Source organism: Garra rufa, chromosome 18 (assembly GCF_049309525.1).
Source record: "Garra rufa chromosome 18, GarRuf1.0, whole genome shotgun sequence".
NCBI lineage: Eukaryota > Metazoa > Chordata > Actinopteri > Cypriniformes > Cyprinidae > Garra > Garra rufa.
This window is the reverse complement of record NC_133378.1, coordinates 41182462-41209443: the sequence shown is the minus strand read 5'-3', so window position 1 is coordinate 41209443 and position 26982 is coordinate 41182462. Positions and strand designations below refer to the sequence as shown.

Here is a 26982-nt window from a genome sequence, read left to right as displayed (position 1 = left end):
TGCACAACTTTAAAGGTGATTTTATTAGTGTTTTTGATATTTTTGCACCCTCAGATTGTATCTCAGCCAAATATTGTCCCAACAAACCATACATCAAATCTCAGTTTCCAAAAATGTACCGTATCACTGGTTTTGTGGTCCAGGGTCACATATATGCTTATGTAGACTATATAAATAACAAATAAATAAAACAAAATTGCTAGTTTTGGGGTAAAAAGGCTTTATTTGTGAACAATTTCTTTTATTAATAAATCCAAATGATGACTCAGCAATGTAATGGCATTTGAACATTATATAGTTGATAACTATTTATCATGAAAGTCTTGTTGAATTCGTAAAATATTTTACATATTGTATCATGATTGACATAAAGATAAAGTCAGCTTTCAAAAGCTGGTACTACGGTATTTTGATGTTTAGGGTTACATGTATAAACGCTGATGTTCCAGTCATTCCGGTAATTGTAACACGTGTGAGGCGCCTCGTGTTTTTTATGAAACCTCATTCACAAAAATACAAACTCATGTTGCCTTTCTCTCTCTCACACACACACACGCGCGCGCGCGCGCTCACGCCTTGTATAATAACAACGGACACGCGCGGGCTGCAGATCGACTCCGCTTCAGGTGAGTGTAAATACGTCTTTTCGCAATTAGGAGTGCGATAATCGTGATTTAATCGATGTTTAGACAATTTTTGATCGAAACAAGCTCGGTTGTTTTGGTAAATGTTATGTTTGTTGTTTTTTGCAGCGAAAGACTGACTTCTGTAGAGAGATTTGTAGTGATTTTAAACTTTCAACCGTTTTTAACGTTACTTGTTTAGAAATGACGGAAGCGGTTTATGTTTGATAGTTCATTATTATAATGAAAAACACTACTTTCTAGTTTCTAGAGTTGATCAGGTACATTGAGATTCTGCAAACTGATTGAAACTTGTTTTATTAAGTCAAAACCTCCAGATATTAGTGTCAGATTCTGTAACTTATTCTGATGTAATGATTTAATGAGTTAATTTCATCTGCTGATGGTTTGCTTTTCCTCAATGTTTTTTCAGGGTTTCCTCAGGGTTTCCAGGTGCGATGGCAGACACGGCAGTTCAGATGAACACAGTGGATGATCAGAACAATAATGTGCCCAGGACTAAAGTGTCCACCAATATGTCTTCCTCATCGGCCAGACGAGGAGCAACCGTGAGCTTCCACAACATCAACTACAGCGTCAAGATGAAGATTGGCTCTATGTGCAAGAGGAAAGTCACAAAGAAGAGCATCCTCATCGAGCTCAAGTGAGTCTTTCACAATTTTGATGTTGTGGTGTCAAATCTGTTGCTATTGGTACACAAAATTCATGTCCCATGGGTTTTAAATAGGCAGGTATTTCAAAAATGCCATGGGGAAAATAGTAAAAAAGGTTTTTGTCATATTTGAAGTATTTTTGTTTGTATGTTTATATGTATTTTTAGGGTTATGAAAGTTTTGGGTTAATAAAAACAAAACCTTAAACCATATAAAACCTTAAAACAAACTTTAACTGAAATAAAATAGTTCATCTAGTTTTTAATTTTCATTTAGAACATTTCATTTCATTCAACATTTCATAAACATATACATTATTCAATGAATAAAAGATATATAGACGCATTTAAACAGCAGGAAAAAATGGCAAAAACACAACATTACTAAAACTAAAATTAACAGAAAAGGTAATGAAAGTAAAAAGTAGGTACACTGAAAAAAATTATTCATTGAATTTACTAAAAAAATTTAAGGTAAGTGGTTGCAATCAATTTATTTTAGCTGCATTTAAGTAAAAAAAAAATTTAAATGTAGCTAAAATAAATTGATTGCAACTACTTACCTTAAAAAATTTAGTAAATTCAATCAATCATTTTTTTCAGTGTATTAATAAAATATTATTTATGTTATTAAAGATTCATAAAAACTATATATACATTTTAAAATTAGAAATAACAATGAAAAAAATACAACAAATGAACAGGAACGAAAAATACTGAAAGTGTGTATATAAAAGGTAAATATTAATAAAAATAACAATATAAAATTATAAATAAGAGTAAAAATTTTTCATATTTTTCGACTTAAAAACACTTAAAATAAAATAAACTTTAACTGAAATAAAATATAAAAAGAAAACGTTATTTCAGCTGGTTTCTAATTTTCATTTAGATAATTTCATTCAGACTAAAACTGAAATAAAATGAATAAAAGCTATATAGACATTAAAAAAGCAGAAAAAAATTGCAAAAACACAACATTACTAAAACTAAAATTAACAGAAAAAGTAATGAAAATAAAAACTACTTGAATAAAAACTAAGTATTAATAAATATTATTTATTTTTCTATGTTATTAAAGATTCATAAAAACTATATATACATTTTAAAATTAGAAATAACAATGAAAAAAATACAACAAATGAACAGGAACGAAAAATACTGAAAGTGTGTATATAAAAGGTAAATATTAATAAAAATAACAATATAAGATTATAAATAAGAGTAAAAAAATGTCTTATTTTTAGACTTAAAAACACTTAAAATAAAATAAACTAACTGAAATAAAATATAAAAAGAAAACGTTATTTCAGCTGGTTTCTAATTTTCATTTAGAAAATTTCATTCAGACTGAAATAAAATTATTATATAGACAATAAAAACATTATTTATCTTTGTATATTATTACATATTACAAAACACACAACAAAATGACTAAAAACTAAAAACAAATGATTAAAAACTAAAATTTAAATAAACAGGAACAAAAATTAAATTCAATGAATAAAAATAACAATATAATATTTTAAATATGAATAAAAACTTTAATATCTTTAGTATAATAAATGATACTAAAATAACTTGTTTTTGTATACATGTTCTTTTTGTGTATCTGTATTTTTTTGTAAGTTTTTATAGTAATACTAATGCTTTTACCTACTTTTAATGACATTTGCAGCTTAATTTAATGGATGTTTCCTGCATTTGGCAATTTGACTGTAATTATTAAGCTGCTTGTCATGGAATCTGGTTTATTATGAGTCTGATTTCACATTTTCCTTTAAAAAAATCCAATTTATTTTTGTGTTCATCCGTTGACCAGCAGAACTGCATCAGATCTCATGTTCAGACTTGTTTACTGCCTCGGCTTTCGTCTTCTGTAACTGCTGAAAATATAGAGTGAAGAGCAACAGGGGCATATTCAGCCCTTGCACGAATGTCATGTTTATTATTTGCTGTAAAGTATGAAATGGAGAAGACATTTGCGAGGTTGTAAGTCTGGGAGTTCAAAGGCGTGCTCGTTTGAATTAAAGGAATAATGGAGATTAGGGTTTGCTCTTGCTTCAGCAGACTTGGTATTACATGCGTGCTAATGCGTTATTATAAAAGCACACACACACCCTTAGTGAGGAGCACGCAGACATGTGCATGCTTACACTTTCATAACCTGATTATGTTACGTATACAGGTCATTGTCAAACAAAAATTTTTTTTTTTTTTTGATGAAACACATTTATCCCTTAAATTTTCATTACAGCAATGCAAAAAAATCTTTTCCTCATTAACGTAATTCAGTAATGAAAATGATTCAGAACACAGTATTTATATTTATCCGTCAGGACTCAATACTTTTATTCAAAATTACTTTTATTTACTTTTATTTTAATAAAACTGTAAATATTAATATCTTTTTAAAATAAGTTTAGGATGTTTAAAACATTTTACTTTTTGATATTTTTACTTTTTATTTGTATTTTTTTTATTTTTGAAACAGCATAAATTCCATACAGTAAATACTATAATCACATATTTTTAAAAGTGTACTTTATTAACTGTGCTTAATGAAATTATTTTAGTTACTTTTAGCAACTGAAAATCGATTAATGTTATACTGATCATATAATATTTAAATATTCATACATATTTACTAATACAGATTTGATATACTATTTAATATTTATTTATATGTGACCCTGGAACACAAAACCAGTCATAAGGGCCTTTTTTTTTTTTTAAATTGAGATTTATACAACATCTGAAAAATTGAAATAAACAAAATACTAAAAAAAAGACTGAAAATATGAAATTAAAAACAAATTTAAATGAATACAAAACTAAGTATGAATAAAATATGATTTATTTTTATATATTATTAAATATTGTAAATATTAATAAAAACAATATATGCATAAAAAACAAGCAAATAAGATGACAAAAACATGCAACATAATTCCTTAAAATTTAACAAATTAAAATGAACAGAAAACTACCAAAAAAACATAAATTATGAATGTAAAAGCTAATTAATGCATGAATAAAAATTATAATAAATGCACAAAACAAAATTCCTAAAACAATAGTTAATAATTGAGTATATAATACTGTAAATATGAATAAAAACTCAAATATCTTTTTTGCATGTGTTATGTATTTGTTTTGATAATAATATTCACTTTTTTTAAATAAGAAACTTCATTTGACATTTGATTTGAGGTTTATCCTGCATTTGGCTGTTTAACTGTGATTATTAATGTACTTATTGTATGCAATGTTTATCTGAACGCTGAATAAATAAGCTTTCTATTGATGTATGGTTTGTTAGAATAGGACAATATTTGGCTGAGATGCAACTGTTTGAAAATCTGGAATCTGAGGGTGCAAAAACATCAACAATATTGAGAAAATCACCTTTAAAGTTGTCCAAATGAAGTTCTTAGCAATGCATATTACTAATAAAAAATTGATATCTCTACGGTGGTAAATTTACAAAACATCTTCATGGAACATGATCTTTACCTAATATCCCAATGAATTTTGCCATAAAAGAAAAACAGATAGTTTTGACCCATACAATGTATTTTTGGCTATTTCTACAAATATACTTGTGCTACTTAAGACTGGTTTTGTGCTCCAGAGTCATAATAATACATATTTAAATCTAATTTAAAATTGCATATAAGAAACTACATTTTAATGTTGTTTAAAATGATTTTAGACAAAGTGTAGTACGTGACCCTTATACAGTGTTTGCGTGAGAGATAGTTTAGTTAGCGTGCTCCTCATCAGAGGTTGTCAGGTGAGTTTGATCATTCCGTGCGTTCAGCTGCTTGTGTAAGTGTACGTGACTGCAGATGTTTATTTCCTCAACTGAACTCATGCAATTATTTTATCTGTATCAATCAGGCACATGAGCTTTGATGATCTGCCTCAAATCTCTTGAATTTGAATTATGTAAATGATGTCTGTTAGGTAAATGTGCAACACGTGAGCAGTTGATATGGTCGGACAGCATTTGTTGTTTCTGTGGTTTTGCCCTGTAGTCACGCAAAACAAAAGTATTATAATTGTCTTTCAAACTGAATGAGGCTCATCCAGTCAGAATCCTGTGTGTTTGGATTTATTTAGTTTTATATGATCATGTGACGGTAAAGAAAATGTGCTGATGATAATTCTAAAGTAATTCTGTGTTATTTTCTCTAGTGGTCTCATGAGGCCAGGACTGAACGCCATATTAGGACCAACCGGGAGTGGGAAATCATCGTAAGGGCTGAACATACACCTTACTAATACATATATATATACACACACACACTGCCTCTCAAAAGTTTGGGATCAAGATTTTATTGTTTTTTTAAACTGTTTTTTCTGCTCATCAAGGCTGTTTATTTGATAAAAAATACAGACAAAAACTGTAATATTGTTAAATGTTAATGCAATTTAAAATAGCAGTTTTCTTTTTTAAAATACTTTAAATGTAATTTATTCCTGTGATGCAAAGCTGAATTTTCAGCATCATTACTGCAGTCTTCGGTGTCACATGATCCTTCAGAAATCATTTTAATATACTGATTTATTATCAGTATTTGAAACAGTCCTGTAATACTTTTCTCAGGATTCTTTGATAAATTAAATATTAAAAAGAACAGCATTTATTTAAAATAGAAAACTTTTGTAGCAATAAACACCTCTTTCAAAGTTTGGGGTCAGTACATTTTTCTTTCTTTCTCTCTTTGAAAGAAGTTAATATTTTAATTCATCAAGGATGTGTTAAATGGATAAAAAGTGATAGTAAAGACTTATATTGTAAGACTTATATTGTTGAATAAATGCTGTTTTACTCATTAAAGAATCCTGAAATAGTATCACAGGTTCCAAAAAAATATTAAGCAGCACAACTGTTTCATTGATGATAAAAGTAAGAAATCAGTATATTAGAATGATTTCTGAAAGATCATGTGACACTAAAGACTGGAGTAATTAATGGCTGATGAAAATTCAGCTTTGCATCACAGAAATAAATTATATTTTGAAGTGTATTCAAATAAAATATTTCATAATTTTACCTTTTTCTGTATTTTTGATCAAATAAATGTAACTGTGATGAGCATAAGAGACTTTTTAAAAAACATTAAACATCTTACTGATCCCAAACTTTTGAGCGGCAATGTGTATATTTCTAAATGATTTTTTTTTTTTTAATTAATGTGATTTGTATCATGATGTTTGTGTTTCACTGAAGGTTTCTGGACGTTCTGGCCGCTCGTAAGGATCCTGCTGGTCTCTCTGGAGAGGTTCTTATAGACGGAGCTCCACAACCTCCAAACTTCAAATGTCTGTCTGGATACGTAGTGCAGGTAGAAACCACACACATTTACTATATTTCCTTTCTTCTGTTTTGGTAGTAAAGTAGCAGCACATCAAAGAAACTTGATTTGAGGAATCACTCACATCTGGAGCCTGTTTGACTCTAAAAACTGACTTCAGCAGTTAAAACAGGAAGATTATACATATTGTGTTTTTAACAGGATGATGTGGTCATGGGGACGCTGACGGTTCGCGAGAACCTGCGTTTCTCAGCGGCTTTGCGGCTCCCGAAGTCAATCCGTCAGCGAGATAAAGATGAGAAGATTGAAAGACTCATTCAGGAGCTGGGATTGAGCAAAGTGGCCGATTCACGGGTAACAAAGCAAACACACATTCATCTGACTGAATACATGTGCAATCAACACCAGCAAACAACAATCAATAATATTTTTTACTACTATACCCTAAAATTATCATTGTGGGAAATCAGTGAAGACTGTATCTAGTCTCATTTTTAGTTTAGATGTGGCTACTGTCTGAATACTTTTTGAGTGTTTCCTCCTCAAAAGTATAGCTAGATAAAAACATACAAAAAAAAGAAAGCTGCAAGCAGCGATGACGGGCCCAAGCCCCGGTGGCATCAGGAGCAGGCGCATGCATTTAATTCTAATATTTATTCATTTATTTTTTTCATTCTAAGTGATGAAAAGTGGGTAGAAAAGGGATTGGCTTAAAAGATTTCTCATCCTCCATCTAGTGGACAACCTTAGTATTACAGTCTTCATCTGTCAGTTGAAATGACTGATAGTTTTTAATTTGCTGTCAGCTTCTTGAGCATCAGAAATTCATTAAACTAAGTATGTTTCCTCAGGATGACTAGTTCTCCATATGTGAGAAGTTTTGAGGTGTTGAAACAATGCACTTTATGAAATCCACAGTTTTCTTTTTTGCCATTACTTTAATAAATTGCCATGGCAGCATCATTGAAAGATATCCAAAATACATTTACAATTTAACATCTTCAGTACGTTGGTGTGAATTACATGATTGTCCTAGGAGGAGTATGCTATAACGCACAGCCTGAAATTTAAGAAATGATCATTGCTTGTGTGTGTATATATATATATATATATATATATATATATATATATATATATGTGTGTGACCCTGGACCACAAAACCAGTCTTAAGTCGCTGGGGTATATTTGTAGCAATAGCCAAAAATACATTGCATGGGTCAAAATTTTAGATTTTTCTTTTATGCCAAAAATCATTAAGAAATTAAGTAAAGATCATGTTCCATGAAGATTTTTTGTAAAATTCCAACTGTAAACATATCAAAATGTAATTTTTGATTAGTAATATGCATTGTTAAGAACTTAATTTGGACAACTTTAAAGGTGATTTTCTCAGTCTTTTTGATTTTTTTGCATCCTCAGATTCCAGATTTCAAATAGATGTATCTCAGCCAAATATTGTCCTATCCTAACAATTATTTATTGAGTTTTCATATGATGTATAAATCTCAGTTTTGTCAAATTTAACCTTATGACTGGTTTTGTGGTCCAGGGTCACATATAGAAATACTGGAAACAATGACTAATGAACATATAATGAATTTGATCTGTGTGGTCTAGTGATGGGAATCATGATGAATTTGACAGTCTTCATTTGTGAGTTGAAATGTCTGATAGTTTTTAATTGCTTTTAATTGCTGTCAGCTTCTTTAGCATCAGAAATTCATTAAACAAAGCATGTTTCCTCAGAATGACTAGTTCTCCATGTGTAAAAGGTTTTGAGGTGTGAACAGTGCACTTCATGAAAAGCACAGTTTCCTTCTTTGCCATTACTTTAATAAATCGCCATGGCAACATTGTTCAAGATATCCAAAAAAAGTTTGCAATTTAGCATTTTCATTCATCATGTGAATTGCATGATTATCCTAGGAGGAGTATGCAATAATGCACACCCTAAAGTAAAAAAAATGATTATTGTTTGTGTGTGTGTGTGTGTGTGTGTGTATAAATATACATATTTATAAATACCGGAAACAGTGACTAATGAACATATAATGAATTTAATCTGTGTGATCTAGTGATGGGAATCATGATGAATTTGACCAAGACAGTATTATGCAGTTCATTATTGAATTTAGAGGACGGCACTTGAATTCACGGCTGCTCTGATTGGCTGGTTTTACAGGTGGGCACACAGCTGATTCGTGGCATTTCAGGAGGGGAGAGGAAGAGGACAAGCATCGGCATGGAGCTGATCATTGATCCGCCGGTACTTTTCCTGGACGAACCCACCACTGGCCTGGATGCCAGTACGGCCAACTCCGTCCTCATGCTGCTTAAGAGGTGCGTTTATATGAAACTGGTCATATTCCACACCAAAATCACAAGAAACATATGTTCATTTGAATTTACTTAAAGGTGTGTAGCAGTTAAAAATATATAAAAATATTATTATACAAATATTTTCTTATATAAATACAGTACAGACCAAAAGTTTGGACACACCTTCTCATTCAAATGAATGAGAAGGTGTGTCCAAACTTTTGGCCTGTACTGTATATTTTTCTATTAAAGTTTATTAAAGTTTTTACCCTACATTTGTGCAGTTTTCAGTGGGTTAGTGATATATTTTAAATATATATAAATTAATAAATAAATAGTTTTTAAATGGGTTTTTGTACAAAAACTGCTTTATGTAAAATTCACTTTATAAAAGACCCACATTTCTAACTTTAATTCATGGGGATAACATGGATAATTTCACATGGTTTGTAAGATTTTTGCCCATCTTTTGGAAAATCCAGTTTTAAAAGTAAAAAAAAAACAACTACAAATAACTTTTACCAGTAGGTGGCTGCAGAGCTCCACTATTATTTGCTATTTGACCACTTGAAAGATATTTTTTCACAAGTTTTTTCAGTTGAATTCATATCTACAGTACAGACCAAAAGTTTGGACACACCTGAATGAGAAGGTGTGTCTAAACTTTTGGTCTGTACTGTATGTATTACGAAAATGATCTGAAATTATTCACACATGGCATTTTTTTTGTTTATAGCCTTTATTTATGCAGATTATGAAGTTAAATGATTTAATGAAAATATCACAACAGAGAAAAATATATTTCATTTACATTTTATATGAATGTATTTAGGGTGATATCATGTCAGTTGGGGCACTTTTTGGTTAATTGCTTGGGACTCTAACAAAAAACCCTTGTATGATATTTAACTGTGTTCTTATGATAAGTAACGACTGTTTTTAATATTTTTGTGTTAAATTGATGTAATAAAATATAATTGTTCAGACCCTACAGGTTTTGAAACAGCTGCCCAGTGTTCAGGTAAAATGGGCCGGCGGATCAGCAAAAATGGGCCAGTCAAATGGCAAAGAGAAATAGAGAAATTTCTGATAAAACACATTTAATTATATTTAATATTATAATGTAAAAGTGTAACATTGCATTTAAATTACATTAAAACATCAATTTTATCAAAATAAAACAGTTTAAAAGTTCACAGCCAATGACTGCAAAAAATTTTAAGATTTAAAAAAGAGGTAAAATCAATTTCATCAATAAAACATAAATGTCATGAAAAATGTAATAACCTGAACAACTAGTGTGTGTATGTGTGTCTAATAAGTAGTTCAACATTACACTATTTTGCTTCAACACCCATCACTACTATAGCAAAATTGTCTTTCACCCTTTCTCTTTTCAGTGAGTGTGAGCCCATGTGTGCACAACTATGTTTGTGTGTACACTTACAATACACATACAGTGGTGTGAAAAGGTGTTGCCCCCTTAATGATTACTATATTTTTTTGCATGTTTGTCACACTTTAATGTTTCAGATCATCAAACAAATGTAAACTTTTTCACACCACTGTATACACATCTCACTAACATGTACATACAAACATACATAGTCGGGCACACATAAAGACGCATCACATGCAAACTCATTTAGAAGGTAAAATGTGAAAAAAGTATGTCACAAATGCAATAATACAATATATTATTAATATAAATAATTTGATATTTCTGCTTAAACTCAACTCAGAAGGTGGCCCATTTTAACTAAATTAATGGCTTATTTTATCTTAACACATTTGGGTAAATTGGGCCAGTAACTAAAAATGCTTTTTTAAATATAAAAATCTTGGTTATTTAGGAAATCAAGACATGGGTTATGAATCATTTTTTCTTTGATTTATCAACCTTATTATCAACCACCCTTAGCAACCTCAGACCACTTAATCATTTGCTAAATGTCAAGTACTGTTATGGCAACAGTTTGAAATTGTTTGCAGTCATTGGCTGTTGTAGACACTCGAACCTTAAATGCCCCATTTTACCTGATGGCCCAGTTTGCCTGATATCACCCTATTACTATTTTTTTTATATAAATAAAATACATTTATTTTAGAAAAAAATATAAGAAATAATGTGTGTTTAACCTGTGATTTGTTCAGAATGGGAAACAGCGGTCGCAACATCATTCTATCCATCCATCAGCCACGCTACTCCATCTACCGGCTGTTCGACAGCCTCACGCTGCTGGTGGGAGGAAGACTGGTGTATCATGGGCCGGCTCAGGACACCCTGGACTACTTCAGTCAGATTGGTATGAAAACACACAAACACACACGTATATATACACATACAAATGAACAGAACCTGATACTGATGTCTGCTGTGTGTGTGTCAGGATACACCTGTGAACCTCATAACAACCCTGCTGATTTCTTCCTGGATGTCATCAATGGAGAGTCCACCGCCGTCGCTCTCAACAAGTTATACGACAGCGAGGGTACAGCAGTTTTCTTTATCAATCAATCAGTCTTATTTATTTATACCGCACATTTAGGTTTTAGCTTTCTCCTCAAGCTGGCACAAATAGCTCGATTAATTCCAGGTTCCACCTTCCGAAAAACCAAATCTGTTGTGATTGGTTAGCAGTCCCACTCCGTTGCAATTGGCGAAAAGCTTAGATGGTCAGGACTGCCACGCCCCCTTCTCAAAGCAGCAAACTAGTTTATAGTGATTCTTACGTTTTAAATATGAATATTTTTCTTACAAAAACACATCAGATCTCTAAAGGAGGCTTTAACTGACCCCCCAGAGCCATCTGAGACTATTTATTGTTGATCGACTTATTTTGGACTGATGGAGAGAAACACTTGCCTATGCCGTTGTAAAGCTGGGGAGTGCCAGGATTATTTTTAGTATAACTCTAAATGCATTTGTCTGAAAGCAAGTCATATACACCTAGGATGCATGGAGGGTGAGTAGATAAAACGCTACAGTATTGTTGGTCCTATCGTCAGCCTGCGAGATCGCGGATACGTGAAATAAACATTATTGTGCTAATGTATTTAATTATTTACATGCCCAATACCATAAGGCTAGTGAAGCTATCTACACTGTTTGATGAATAAATCTCTTACCACGCACTGCACATCTACGTGATGATCGTCAATCTATTCAACGATCATGTTTACAGCAGCCGCGGCTCTGCATGTGTTTCGAACCTCTATACCAGGGGTCCCCAAACTTTTTTCTAAAAGGGCCACATAATTTTCTTTTCTTTGATGGGGGGCCGGGTTGGTTTACAAAAGAAAATTCCATGGGCCGGACTGACTAGTAGTAGTATTATTATTTTATTATGATTTTACCTGTATTTGTACTATGCTAGAATAGTTTATTTTGTTATGCACCACACAGACAAATGATCATTTCTTTTCAAAAGATATAAAGGAGCATCTCATTAAATTAGAAAGTTCATATATTTCAGTACTTCAACTCAAATTGTGTAAATAAATTTAATGCGCACAGAGTGAAGTAGTCTAAGCCTTTGGTACTTTTAATTGTGATTTGGCTCACATTTAACAAAAACCCACCAATTCGCTATCTCAACAAATTAGAATATGGTGAAATGCCAATCAGCTAATCAACTCAAAACGCCTGCAATGTTTTCCTGAGTCGTCAAAATGGTCTCTCAGTTTGGTTCACTAGGCTACACAATCATGGGAAAGACTGCTGATCTGACAGTTGTCCAGAAGACAAGCATTGACCCCCTTCACAAGGAGGGTAAGCCACAAACATTCATTGCCAAAGAAGCTGGCTGTTCACAGAGTGCTGCATCCAAGCATGTTAACAGAAAGTTGAGTTGAAGGAAAAATGTAGAAGAAAAAGATGCACAACCAACTGAGAGAACTGCGGCCTTGAGAGGCTTGTAAAGCAAAATCGACTCAAGAAACCACTGTGTTTTTTAAATCACACGTCAAACTCTGCCTTTCCACAGACTTTTTTTTAACTGGGAACGGGGCCACTGGTTTCTCAGCTGAAAAACTTTGGGTAACTGGGAGATGAGTGAAGTCTTGCTTTTGCACCTGTCCCACAAGCAGTGCTAGTTTCACCTCAAATGCTATCGAGTCATTTTGTCATCGCTCTGAGTTTTCTAGCTGGCTCGCGCATCACCTGTTCGAACGATAACACATTATGTTGAATGTACCATTCTGTTGGTGAATTTAACAAATAATTAGGCTGTAATAATAATTAAAAAAATAAACTAAGAAATTTTAGTTTGAAAGCCAACCTTCATTATCAAATACTGATATAAGTAAAACATATATTAAAATTTTTTCATTTTCAAAATATGTCTCTGGCATTGTTCAGAGGGCCGGTCCAAATGTGGGGGCGGGCCGCATTCGGCCCACGGGCCTTAGTTTGGGGACCCCTGCTCTATACTGTACACGGCAATGGCGTGGCTCTATCACGGATTCTGGAGCAGTTCACGGACACTTTAGTTAAAGTTTATATGAGCTGACCTGCGGCTCGCTGAAGCATCCCAGAAGCGGCTGTCCATAATACATTGCTAAAGTTAGGCGAATCGAATTGAATCAACGAATTGAATTTCCATAGGTGGGATTTACGTTGTAACATAATAGCATCCGGAAAACAAATGCTGTAGTCCAAAGGAGCCATTCGCTGTAGTTCTTGAAAAGGGATTTCTTTACAAACTAAATATCTCCCTTTGGAGTGGACTTTGAGATTTGTAACTTTATAGATGTTTTTATGCCCAAACATACACACCACACACTGGCTAACGTTCGAAATGTGAAAAAGCATAATAGGACCCCTTTAACGGATTTGGATTATAGAAATGTGTTAAGTGTAGACCAGGTTAAAGATATGTCTTTAATCTAGATTTAAACTGACAGAGTGTGTCTGCCTCCCGAACAGTGTTAGGTAGTTCCAGAGTTTAGGCGCTAAATAAGAAAATTATCTGCCGCCTGGAGTTGATTTTGATATTCTAGGTATTATGAAGTTGCCAGAGTTTTGAGAACGCAGCGGACATGAGGGACTTTAATGTGATAAGAGCTTGCTCAAGTACTGAGGAGCTGAACCATTGAGGGCTTTATAAGTAATTAGCAAGATTTTAAAATCTATCCGATGTTTAAGAGGGAGCCAGTGCAGTGTAGACAGAACTGGGCTAATATGCTCATACTTTCTGGAACTAGTAAGAACCTTATGTATGATTTCTCAGTATAAAGGCCACTTTGCAGCTATTAGTATTAGTTAGTATTAGGGATGCACCGATACCAATCGGTCGATAAAGCTTGCGCGTTTTGTCAGTAAAGCCGGTTCTGTAATCAGCGGTAAATGCCATCAGGTGCGTGATTTCACGTTGAGCCGTATATACTACACACAGCCGTTGTTTACCGACGAGCTGCGCATAGCAATGTTCATTATCAGTGTGAATGTGCGCAGCTCGTCTGTAAACAACGGCTGTGTGTAGTATATACGGCTCAACGTGAAATCACGCACCTGATGGCATTTACCGCTGATTACAGAACCGGCTTTACTGACAAAACGCGCAAGTTATCGACCGATAAGGATCGGTGCATCCCTAGTTAGTATGTTAGTGTTTTGTGTTTATGTAACTGATCATAAATATGTTTGCGTGTGTCAGACCTGGACCAGGAGCAGCTGAGTTCATCTCTGAAGGGCATTGAGGATCGTTTGGTGGAAGAATACAAGAACAGTGCCAGCTATAAACAGACCAAAAGCGAGCTGGATCAAATTGTTCAGGGGCAGGACTACAGCACACGACCAAAATCCAGAACCGTCACCTACAGCACGTCCTTCTTTCACCAGTTCCACTGGGTTCTCAAGAGAACCTTTAAGAACCTCATGCTGAACCCACAGACCTCATTCGCTCAGGTCAGCAACAGCATCTACATCAGGCATTCACAGATGTTTCTATCAGCCTTTGAGCTGAAATATTTTACTGAAGTATCCTTAGATGGCACTGTAATACTCACTTTAATAATAAAAAAAAAAAAAATAGGTTAACATTTCAACTTGGAATATACTTTTTTCAACCACATATGATTAATTTTCTAAATACCCCACATAATTAAGAACGTGTTAAACCTCCTCAGGCATGAACAACCTTTTATTATTTACAGTTTTTCTCAACCCTGTAACAGATGAAATTGGATTGATTTAAGAAAGATTTTACTTGTTATAAAACAAACATCTACTTACTGCTCACGTGTCCCTAATGACAATATAATAATAACAAATGTAACAATTATCGTATTTTTCACATTTTTTACAGCACTTAAGCTAAAAATACAAAAAATACTCTTTATGTAAAAAATATTTTTAATTCAGAAGTTTAACTAAAACCACAATTTTGTTGTTTTGGTCCTTAACATGTCAGATAGTAACCAGCAAGAAATTTTTTCATTCTTGATCGTCTTCCCTATATTTTTCCAAAAATGTTAATGTGACAACATGTGACGGGGTTGAAGTCTGTAACACATTTGAAGGGATACATTGCCTTCAATTTAAATTTTTGGTTTTGTTTCTCTCTCATATTGTCCCCTTATTTCAGTGCCCAACACTGTCTTTCTGCTGCAAATGTGTGTGCAATTTCTGATGTAGGATGCTTGCTAAAGTTCAAGTGGACATATTGCAACAAAAATGCTATTTATAACAAAAATATAATAGTTCTCATGATTTCGTAAGTATGTATTTGCTAAAACCATGACTATTTTTTCATGACATATGAAACATGTGTTTTTTTAATAAAATAACTTGCAGTTTTTTTAGAAAAATGTTCTTCACAAGGAACACAAATAAATGCTTACATTAATGCCAAAAATCAGACACTATGCATATTTTGTGAATAATATTCTAATTACAAACTCAGTGAAGTGCCTCAGGGACATGACAAAATGCTTGGTTTGAGATAGATGTAAGACATTATTTTATGCTAAAAAATATTAAAATGCATTAATTATTTGTATTCATTATTAAGTGCATACCACAGTATTGTGAAAAGCTTTGAACAATTAATTTTGGTGAACCTCCACTTTAGAAACTACAGGGGAATGAAATATTACTGAATCTCAGGAATGACCCATATAAATAAATATATTAAAATATTTTATTATTTTAGATTAAAGCTGACATTTGTATATTAATCTGTGCCTTGATTCTCCAGGTCGCTGTGATGGTTTTGCTGGCTCTGGTTGTTGGAGCCATATTTTTTGGAGTGGAGGAGAATTCGAGCGGCATTCAGAACAGGTATGAAAACATGTTCATCTAGTTCAGTCAGTATTTCAGTGTTTATGTGTGATGAATAATTTCTGAACAGCTGTATCTCTTAAGCCGTGGTGTTTTCAAATATAAATTCAGCATAATATTGCGTTGCAACTTTTGTGTACGTTTGTTATGTTTTGAAAAACTTCAAGTGGTTGTCCATTAACATTAATGTGTGTGTGTCAGGATGGGTGCTCTCTTCTTCATCACCACCAACCAGTGCTTCAGTACTATGTCTTCAGCCGAACTCTTCATCACTGAGAGGAAACTATTTGTGTGAGTAAACACACACACACACACACACACTGGTTTACATGTTTTATGGGGACATTCCATAGGCGTAATGGTTTTTATACTGTACAAACCGTACTTTCTATGGCCCTACACCTACCCTACACCTAAACCTAGCCCTCACAGGAGATTGTGCAAACTTTTACTTCCTCAAAAAAACTCATTGTGCATGATTTATAAGACTGTTTCCTCATGGGGACCTGAGAAATGTCCCCACAAGGTGAAAATCTACTGGTATTCCTATCCTTGTGGGGACATTTGGTCCCCACAACGTGATGAATACCAGGTACACCCACACACACACACACACACACACACTAGAGTTGGCAATCGAGAGATGATTCTGATGAAAAAACAACAAAAAAATGATTTTCATGATGTTTGGTTTCTTGAACATCTGTGTCAGGGCTAAATGTACAACAAAAAAGTCCAAAAATCTTTGATAGTTTATTGTTTTGAAAAATGCACAAAATACTTGTTTTATTTTTTAATGAAATATATATTTTCAAAAAGATGTTTTACTTTAAAGCTATAAATCTAAAACAAGTTGTTCTCCAAATTTGAGGTTGCTATAAAAAAAAATTACTGGGGTTCAAACGCTTTAAGGCATTTAAGCACATATGAAAAAAGACTTTATGTAGCAAGCCTTTTTTTTGCAAATTTACCATAGAAATATTATGTTTTATAACATTTAATGCTGTTATAACACCAGCTGTAATACGATCTTCTTTCAACTTTGCATGCTTGTTTAGAGTCACCTGTCGCATGTGCTCACCAGATTTTGTGACGTTTTGAGTTTTCCTTTAGGCTTTACAGGATTTTGGGTAAATTTGGACAGTGCCCTCTTCTAAAAAAAACAACCCTGTCCCAAAGGGTAAATTTTAGCATTTTCTTTTATAATTATTGTATAGAGAGTGGTTTTTAACAGATTGAGTGAAAAACCTAGGCTTAGTTCACAAATTTTACATCATCTCAATCATTTAACAAACAATTTGATTGACAGCAGTGGTTCCAGAGGCAAGTTGTCCAGAATGAGGTGTTCTGTCATATGATATGAATATCGTGTATGTGCAAAAAAACGTGCAATGAACAATCGTTTACACCCTTGATAAACACGATATCGTCCTCAGTGGCTGATTTCTTTCAAATTTTTGACAGACCTTTGGGGCCGTGAGTCAAACAGCCCCATTGAGTTTAGTTCCGATCGACCTCCTTTAACCTTGTCTAATAGGTGCTCAAACTTCATCTGCCAGTGGTGACCAATTTTTAAGATACGTAAATGTCCTTTTAGACACTTGTGGCACCTTGGACCAAGGTCATGCACAGCAGTTTTCATGTTGATAGTTGATTTTTCCCTCTTATAGTGCCAGCAAGTGGCCAATCTCTGATTTAGACCTGTGACCTCAGATTGAGCTTTTACAAGTGTTGTGAGATTGGCAAAGATAGCTCATTCCGTTCAGGAGTTATAGGTATTTTACTAAAAGTGGCCCTGCCCCTTTCAAAGGTTTTGGCACCCCTTTACGATAGTGCGTCGAAAGTTAGACTTTTTTAATAATAATTGACATTTCCTCTCCAGAGAATCTTCCTAGGACTAGTTTTCAAAACAAGGTTTTGCGAAAATTTCGCCAGGATTCCAACAACATAAGACATCGCTGTAGCGCCCCCATCAGGCCGATTTGGGGCGAGTCTTGGTGATGTTGTAGGCAGTGTGAGGTCTACCATCCCTCCAAGTTTCAAGTCTCTATGACTTACGGTTTAGTCTGCACGATCAGTTTTACATGGAGAACGCCGATCTGTCCCCATTCTAACAATTACAATAGGGTTTAAAAAAGGGTTTCTGTGCAATTACTGGGTTGATTGACTGTAATTTAAGTATTTGATTAACTGATGATGATGATGTTGTGGTGGTTGTGTCCTCAGGCATGAGTACACCAGCGGCTACTACAGAGTGTCGGTGTACTTCCTATCTAAGATCCTATCTGATGTCCTGTTTCTGCGCACCATCCCTGGCATCATCTTCAGCTGCGTGGTGTACTGGATGATCGGTCAGACACACACCCTCATTATCATCATCATTTATGTTTGTCTGATATGGAACATGTGGTCTGATGTTTGATGTGTCCTGTGCAGGACTGAAGTCGACGCCCGAGGCATTCTTCATCTTCCTGTTCTCCATCATTCTGGTGTCATACACAGCCACGTCCATGGCTTTTGCCATCTCTGCTGATCAGACGGTGTTGTCCATTGCTAACATCTTCTTGACCATCATCTTTATCTTTATGATGGTAAACGTACACACTCACATACACATTCAAGCACAAATACCATGATTACAAAGCAGGTCAAATGGTTTTTAAAGTGTCCTAATATTGTGTTGGATTCCCCTACAATAGGTTTAAAGTCAAGTCAAATCACCTTAATTTATACAGCGCTTTTAACAATACGGATTGTGTCGAAGCAACTTTACAGTATTAAATAGGACAATAGTTGCAGCAAAGTCTTATTTGAAGAGGACTTTTTTGGTCTTGCGCCTACGGCTGTCTAGGTGAGGAGTTCTTCACTGATGATCCATCTCTGGGGCTCATCTAGTTGACGTGGTCTCTGCTGACATTCAGGGCCACGATCAGATGACAAGAGCAGGTCATTTGTAACTTGTAACAATTGTAATGAGAGCAGTCTCAGAACTATGATACGGTCTAAATCCTGACTGAAAATCGTTGGGGTCAAGTTTGAACACAGTTTGAACACATCTAAGGTCAAAAAACATTGTAATTTTTCTCAGAATATATATTTATACATAGTCATTTGTCAATGATTCTGTAAACCCCTCCCTTCCATAAGCCTACTCTGCTCTGATTGGTCAGCTGGCCAAACCTGTTGTGATTGGCTCCAACAGAGAGTGTGTTGCCAAGTCTGCAGTTGTTTTTAATGTCTGCAGTTTGAAGCGATCCCAGAATTGTCATATTTAGACCCTGGAATGCGAATTTACCAGGGGTACCCTGACAAAAAGTGTATATTTTACATCCTGAAAGGCATTTTTTTTAACGGGGTCTCCCCTCTAAATGCAATCGGGCTAGTTTTGAATGAAACCCAGCAACCCTGATGCACCTTTACATAAAACAATAATATAGTGCTTTAATTTGTTCTTAAAGTAATGGCATAAACACATTTTTGACCCTGGACCACAAAACCAATCATTAGGGTATTTTTTTATTTAAATTTATACATCATCTGAAAGCTGATCCATAAATAAGCTTTCCATTGATGTATGGTTTGTTAGGATAGGACAATATTTAGCTGATTTGAAAACCTGGAATCTAAGGAATATAAAAAAAAAAACCTTTTAATTTGTCCAAATTAAGTTCTCAACAATGCATATTACTAATCAAAAATTAAGTTTTGATATATTTATGGATGGAAATTTAACAAATATCTTCACAGAACATGATATTTACTTAATATCCTAATGAATTTTGGCATAAAAGAAAAATGTATAATTTTGACCCAAGACAGTAATATTGTGCTTTCTTTGGAAATCTAAAGCTGCATTAGGTATACGTCACACATTAGCTCAAAAACTTGATATTCTGAGCACTCACTTGAAAATGTACACATAACGTATCAATCGTACTTACAGGTTGTGGTTCGGAGACGCATGTTAGTCAAAATAAAGAAGATTAGAAAAGCAGTCCTCGCTAAAAAGAGAAGCACACACACAAAAGAGGTTTGAATTGTATTGCTGGTTACCCAGTAAAAATATGTTGACTATATGTGACCCTGGAGCACAAAACCAGTCTTAAGTCGCTGGGGTATATTTGTAGCAATAGCCAAAAATACATAGTGTGGGTCAAAATTATTGATTTTTCTTTTATGTCAAAAATCATTAGGAAATTAAGTAAAGATCATGTTACATTAAGATGTTTTGTAAAATTCCTACTGTAAACCTATCAAAATGTATTTTTTGATCAGTAATATGCATTGTTAAGAACCTAATTTGGACAACTTTAAAGGTGATTTTCTCAGTATTTTGATTTTTTTGCACCCTCAGATTCCAGATTTTCAAATAGATGTATCTCGGCCAAATATTGTCCTATCCTAACAAACCATACATCAGTAGAAAGCTTATTTAGTGAGCTTTCATATGATGTATATATCTCAGTTTTGTAAAATTTAACCTTATGACTGGTTTTGTGGTCCAGGGTCACATATAATATAATAGATACAATGTGAGGTGATTCAAAATCGACTCTTTCATTGAGAAACAATATCTTTATTCATCATGCACTTTTTTGATCAACAACTTTGCAGACTGTTTACTTTGAAGGATCGCTACATTATAAACTGCAAAACAAAACAAAAAATTTTGAGAACCCATATGACCTGCTCTTGAAGGGTTTCTTTGGCTGTTTGCAATAATAAATGTGATTATTTTACCAGAGACAACAGTTGTTACAGTTTTAATCTCTACCCAACCAAACTAACGTAGAATTGAGTGAAATAGATTGAAAATGAAACGGTGAAGGAACAGAGAGTTTTTAAGGATATAGTCAATAAAGGACAGTTGTATTATCTAGTGGTTAAGATGTTTCTCACTGAATCCAGTTTATAAGATGCATGTCATGTTTAGTGTTTATTGCAATATTTATTTGTGAGTGTCTGCATGTGTTCAGATCTTCTCAGGGCTGCTGGTGAATCTCCCCAGTGTTGCCGACTGGTTGAACTGGTTGAAGTATTTCAGCATTCCTCGTTATGGTCTTGCTGTAAGTCTGAATGTTTTAATTCTGGAGCATAATCTTCTCCTGAAGTTCACTTATGATTAATGCAAAGTTTTTTGAAGGAGTGAAGTGATAGATCACTGTTTGTTAGTAGTGTAGTGTTTGTGGTAATAACTTTGATATTTAATTCAAATTAAACATGCTGTGTGTTATTAAGTGCAGAACAGAAAACAGTGTTTATTTGTGAATGATGTTGATGATGATGATGATGATGATGATGATGATGATGAAGAATGTTTTTCCAGGCTTTGGAAATCAATGAGTTCACCAGCCTGAATTTCTGTGACATGAGGAACATGAGCACCGCTTTAGTTGAAGTGTGAGTATGAAACAGCATGAGACTAGTTAACAATTAACAACAACCTTTGTTACTTGAAATAAAAGAAATGGTAGCATGTTCCACCAAGGTTACTTTTTTAAAAGTGATAGTTCATCCTAAAATGAAAGTTACCCCATGATTTACTCACCCTCAGGCTATCCTAGACTTTTTTCAGACCAATACAGTTAAGTTATATTAAAAAAAGGGGGAACAAAAATGTTATGGCTCATCCAAGCATTATAATGACAGTGAATGGGTGTTGAGATTTTGAAGTCCAATAAAGTACATCGATCCATCATGAAAATACTCCCCACAGCTCTGATGTGTTAATGAATGCCTTTTAAAGCAACTTGATGTGTTTGTGTAAGAAAAATATCCATGTTTAAACTTTATAACTGCTTGCTATTCTTCAGAAAAAATCCTTCAGGTCCCCATATGCAACTATTACAGAAGGTTCAAACGCTCACTGATGCTCCAGATGGGGGAAAAAATGCATTGAGAGCCGGTGAAAACGTTTTGAATGTGAAGATCAGGGTAAATTTATCTTATTTTGTCTACTGGGAAGCATGTAGCTTCTGAAGGGCAGTAATAAATGAATAAAATATGATATTTAGGCAAAATAAGAAAAATGTGCACATCTCCATTCTGCTCTTAATGCATGGTTTTTTCTTTTGGAGCATCAGTGAGCGCTTGAACCTTCTGTAATAGTTGCATATGAGTCCGGGACAATAGATAATAACTCACAATTGTGAAATTACAGTCATTACTAGGTTAGGTTTGCATGCTGTTGCATGAGTTTCACAGGATTTTGTGAAATAAAGATATGTGACCCTGGACCAGAAAACCAGTCATAAGGAACAGTTAATAAATAAACTTTCCATTGATGTATGGTTTGTTATAGGAAAAAATTTGGTCGAGATACAACTAATGGAAAATCTGGGTGCAAAACTCTAAATATTGAAAAAAATCGCATTTAAAGTTGTCCTAATGAAGTTCTAAGCAATTATTACTAAGCAACAATTACGTTTTGATATATTTACAGTAGGACATGATCATTGAACATGATCTTTTCTTAATATCCTAATGATTTTTGGCATAAAAGAAAAAATGCTAACTTTGACCCATACAATTTTTGGCTATTGCTACAAATATATGCATGCTACTTAAGACTGGTTTTGTGGTCCAGCGTCACATATGTACAGTAAATAAAGAAAATGGTTTGTGGAAGAGAGAATCAGTGTAGAGACGTGGGGCATGAAGAATCACGTGCTTTCAACGGATGGAATTATTGGTGAAGCATGACTGAAAGTGGAAAGAAATGGGTTGCTGGTATTTAGACAAGGGTTTCACACAAGAGCTGAAACGGCTCATCAATTAAATTCCAACAGCCAATAGAATCCTTTAATCAGTTTAAGCTACAGCTGCTCCATTGAATTTTCGTGCATTACATTTTAGTGGCAAAATGAGCTCATTCAACAACATTTCAGTTTAGAAAACCACCAAGCAATGATGCAAATCTACTCTGATGTTCTCATCTTTTCTCAATGCAGCTGTTCAACAGGGGAGGAATTTCTGAGCAAACAGGGCATCGATTACTCAACCTGGGGTTTGTGGCAGAATCATTTAGCTCTGGGAATCATGACTCTCATCTTCCTCATCATCGCTTACCTCAAGCTGCGCTTCATCAAGAAATTCACCTAAACACAAGCTAATGGTCTTCCTCACTCACTCCCACAACATCCACCAAATCCCAACATGCTGCAGACAGAAATGAATGTGAAGAATTGACCATATGCACGATTACTTCCTTGTTTTAGTCAAGCCAGCTCAGTCATTTCCGCTGAACTGTAGTGTGCTGTAATAGGAGTGTACTTTGCTCATTTTCTCTACATAATCCATTCACAATCAAAGACAAGTTTTGTTTGTCTAAGAGGACCAAATGTCCATGTATACCGTTTCAAGAATGACAAACGCAAGTAAAAAAAAACATGAGTAAATCGGCTAAATATGTGCGAGTCATTGCTATGATTGACAGTAATATCTGGATGAAACATCTGACAAGCTGATGTCAAAAACAGCTGTGCATTAAATGATTCGGACTAAATTCAGAGTAACAAAACTATAGCGGTAACAAGTTTGTGTTGTTAAATAAAGGCTATTTAATAGGTTTTCCAGTTCAAGATAAAACTTAAAAGATGTAGTTATTAAATTATATAAAATATTTCAAATTCCTATCGATTCATATTGAGTGCATTATTTAATTCGTATACCATTAATATTTAACTTAATTAATTTTAATGAACTATATATAAGTATTTAAATAATTCACCCTTATAGGATGTTTGTGTCTGAGCTTAATGACTTTCTGCTCTTGCTATACTCTATACTTCAGTGCGATAAAAGTGCTACAGTTTATTATACTAGTCATTTTATGATAAATCCAAAAGCAAGATGTCTTGAAAAATATAGGGAGTTGAAAGGGCCAATGAGTGATCCTCTGCTGCCATCTTCTGGTTATAAGGTAATTTCATGTCATTTTTATCTTAAAAAAAGAGTGTTTTTTTTCGTGAAAAGACATTTTTTTTCTATGTTGTCTTTATGAATGAAAAGTAAATCTTTGAAGTGAATTTTATTGCACAGCTGTAGAGTTGAAAAATAATAAAGGCTTTAAAATATTTAAGGATTTTAAAAATATGTTCTTGACTATATGAAGGCAAGTTAGTGATTATCAAGAATACCATTAAGATGTCCTTAAAGAGAAGTATCGCTAGCTAGGTAATGTTAGCCTAAACACGTTATGATAGTGTTTAGCCGTCAGCGTTTAAATGAACAACTATGCAGGACAGGTACTCTCCTGTTGTTAAATAATATGAAACTGAATGTTCATGCCTCTATCATTAATGTTGCTGATAAGAACGAGGCAGTAGATGTGTCTCAAGAGTGTCCACCTTTATATATCATTTATAAAATGAGCTTCAGCTGAAGTTTAGGAGCTTCAGAAGTTTTAAAGAACGCTCCGTGCTTATGGTCAATTGACTGTGCTCAGGGTTATTGTTCTCATGAATTATAGTTTGCACACCAAAGATCTGTATTAAAACTAATGTTTTTAAAGTGCTTTTTTTTTTTTTTTTTTTGCTCAGGAACAGTATCATAAATAAAATATAGCAATATAGTGTCTGTTACAGATATGTTAAGTTACTTTCTCTTTCGTGGATTTTAATTTGTTTTTATCATTTCCTGCATTCCCTTGGCCTTGTTTGGTTTTCCCGTTTGTCATTGGTTGTCATCGTTACTGATATGATTAGATCTTAAGTTCAGCTGTGCCTCGTTAATTAACTTGTTTGTATCAGTACTTAAGTTATTTCACCTGTGTTCTTTGTCTAGTCTTTTGTACATTAGTGTTGGTTTATGCTGTCTGTCCTGTTTGCAAGGGGGTTTTGAATTAAACACTTTGTGGTAAGGACTAATGTTTTGGGGTTTTTTGGACACCAATATTTGTTAAAAACAAATGGTAACTACAGCAGGTTGAGAAACACACCAGTTGAGGTACTTTTGGCCTTCTGTTGGAACAATAACATTCTGGCTCATGCAGTTTTCGCTGGAATTGTCCACATGTGTAGAAACAAGACTAAAGTTGGGCATTAATGCAAGCGATTCTTCTCTCACGTGGCGAGAAACCCTTGCATACCTTGAAAATGACCATGTGATCTGCCAATGGTCAGAGGTCAATTTTGCATCTGTGCAGCACATGTAATAAAAGCAGTCACTTCTGTTTTCCACAATAAGACTACTGATATAAATGGAAAATGCTGAAGCAATCTTTGCTAGGCTGTAAAAGGTTGTGCACTGACTGTGTGTAGAGCAACTTCAAGAACCAATGAAAAAGAAGCCAATGAAATGACATTTACAACATTCACTGGTGGTTCTCCTTATACTCCGCTCATCTGAAATGTCTTCAAAGAGGTACACTCTGAAAACAAGAACTTTCAGGGGACCTTAAAAGGTATTCCACTGAAATTGCTGCGACACTCAATCTCCATCTACACGAAACAAGATACGAACTGCCATGCATGAAAATGCTTTAGGATTGTGAGAAATGTCATTCTTTGCAAAAAGCATCACCTCAGACCAGTATTCATTTGCGCCATGTTAACATCTCTAAAGGGATGGTCCGAGGAGTGTTTCTTGAGGTACAATCTTCCCCAAGATCCCCAAGATGTATCGTTTGCAAAAGAAAGGTTGGTCTAGAGGTGATCAGAAAAATAGGCACATTATATGCCCCACGTATTATATTCCACCAAAACCAAAAGATAGAGCTAAACATAGTCTAGTAGATATTATTAAAGTGGTAAATTCTGAGTTGTGGAAATGTATGGTTATAAAAATGTATTTTATTATTCATGTTGTTTTACGTTTTTTCACAGGCCAAGACATTCTAACAGCATGGAATTTGCAAAAACGCAGTTTCAACAAAAATGATACCGCACAAGCGAGTGACGCAGAAAGAGGTGTGTTACAGAAGTTGTTCCTGAAGATGTAATTTATATGTTGTGAAAACATATCAGTTAAAATTAGCAGCTATTCCGAGTTTATTTCAGTGTCTATGGGCAACATGACATTGGCAAAGTGAATGCAGCCAAAGATCTAGGCTCATCTAAACTGAGCAGAATGTAACTTTGCCAATAATGCTCTTTCTGATTCTACTATGTCTACAACATGTATAGATTTTTACTGGCCACCTTGCTGCATTTTGACATTGGTTTATATTTACCAATGCATAATGGTTACTTTGTTTTAACAACCCTGTCTTTTCTTGTTTAGAGGAGCTGAAGGATGTCATTTCAGAAGCCGAAGTCCAGGTGTCAGCATGCAATTGAGGTAGGCTATAAAAACACGATGAAACCAGTACTCGAAATGGGCCGGTACACGTTTTTTTTAAAAAGAGTATTAATATGCATCAAACAAAAAACAGATGCATGAAAGACTGAACAAGTGCCACTGATTTAATTAACATTTTGCAGATTCTGAACAGGGGTTGTAATCTTTTGACCTCAACTGTAGGCACGGTGATGAACATGGAAGCACAGAGGAGAAATTAAATATGTGAAAAAGATAAATTGCAATTGAAAAAAAAAAAAAAAAAAACAGTCATAAGGGTCGTATTTAAATTGAGATTTGTGCATCATCTGAGCTGAATACATAAGCTTTCCATTGGTGTATGGTTTGTTAGGATAGGACAATATTTAGATACAACTACTTGAAATTCTGGAATCTGAGGGTGCAAAAATCTAAATATTAATATTAATATTTGTATTCTTTTGACTTAATTGCCTAGCAACTTTTTGATGGCTGTTTTTGCTG

The 26982-nt window shown here is 34.1% G+C and overlaps 1 protein-coding gene across 2 annotated transcripts; it reads left to right on the top strand.

Annotated features, from left to right (window-relative positions):
• Positions 1–1081: 1081 nt before the first annotated feature.
• On the top strand, positions 1082–23331 carry LOC141290941 (broad substrate specificity ATP-binding cassette transporter ABCG2-like). 2 transcript variants are annotated; one of them, XM_073823091.1, is made up of 15 exons: positions 1082–1287; positions 5497–5556; positions 6536–6650; positions 6822–6974; positions 8803–8960; positions 11094–11245; positions 11330–11425; positions 14597–14847; positions 16139–16221; positions 16423–16512; positions 18448–18572; positions 18658–18812; positions 21198–21287; positions 21548–21621; positions 23172–23331. In XM_073823091.1, exons 1-15 carry the CDS (start codon positions 1082–1084, stop codon positions 23320–23322), a joined length of 1959 nt encoding a protein of 652 aa, XP_073679192.1. In that variant the 3' UTR covers positions 23323–23331. The 2 variants fall into 2 exon arrangements, with proteins under 2 accessions (XP_073679192.1, XP_073679191.1); XM_073823090.1 differs by having other exon boundaries at positions 11330–11431.
• Positions 23332–26982: the final 3651 nt, after the last annotated feature.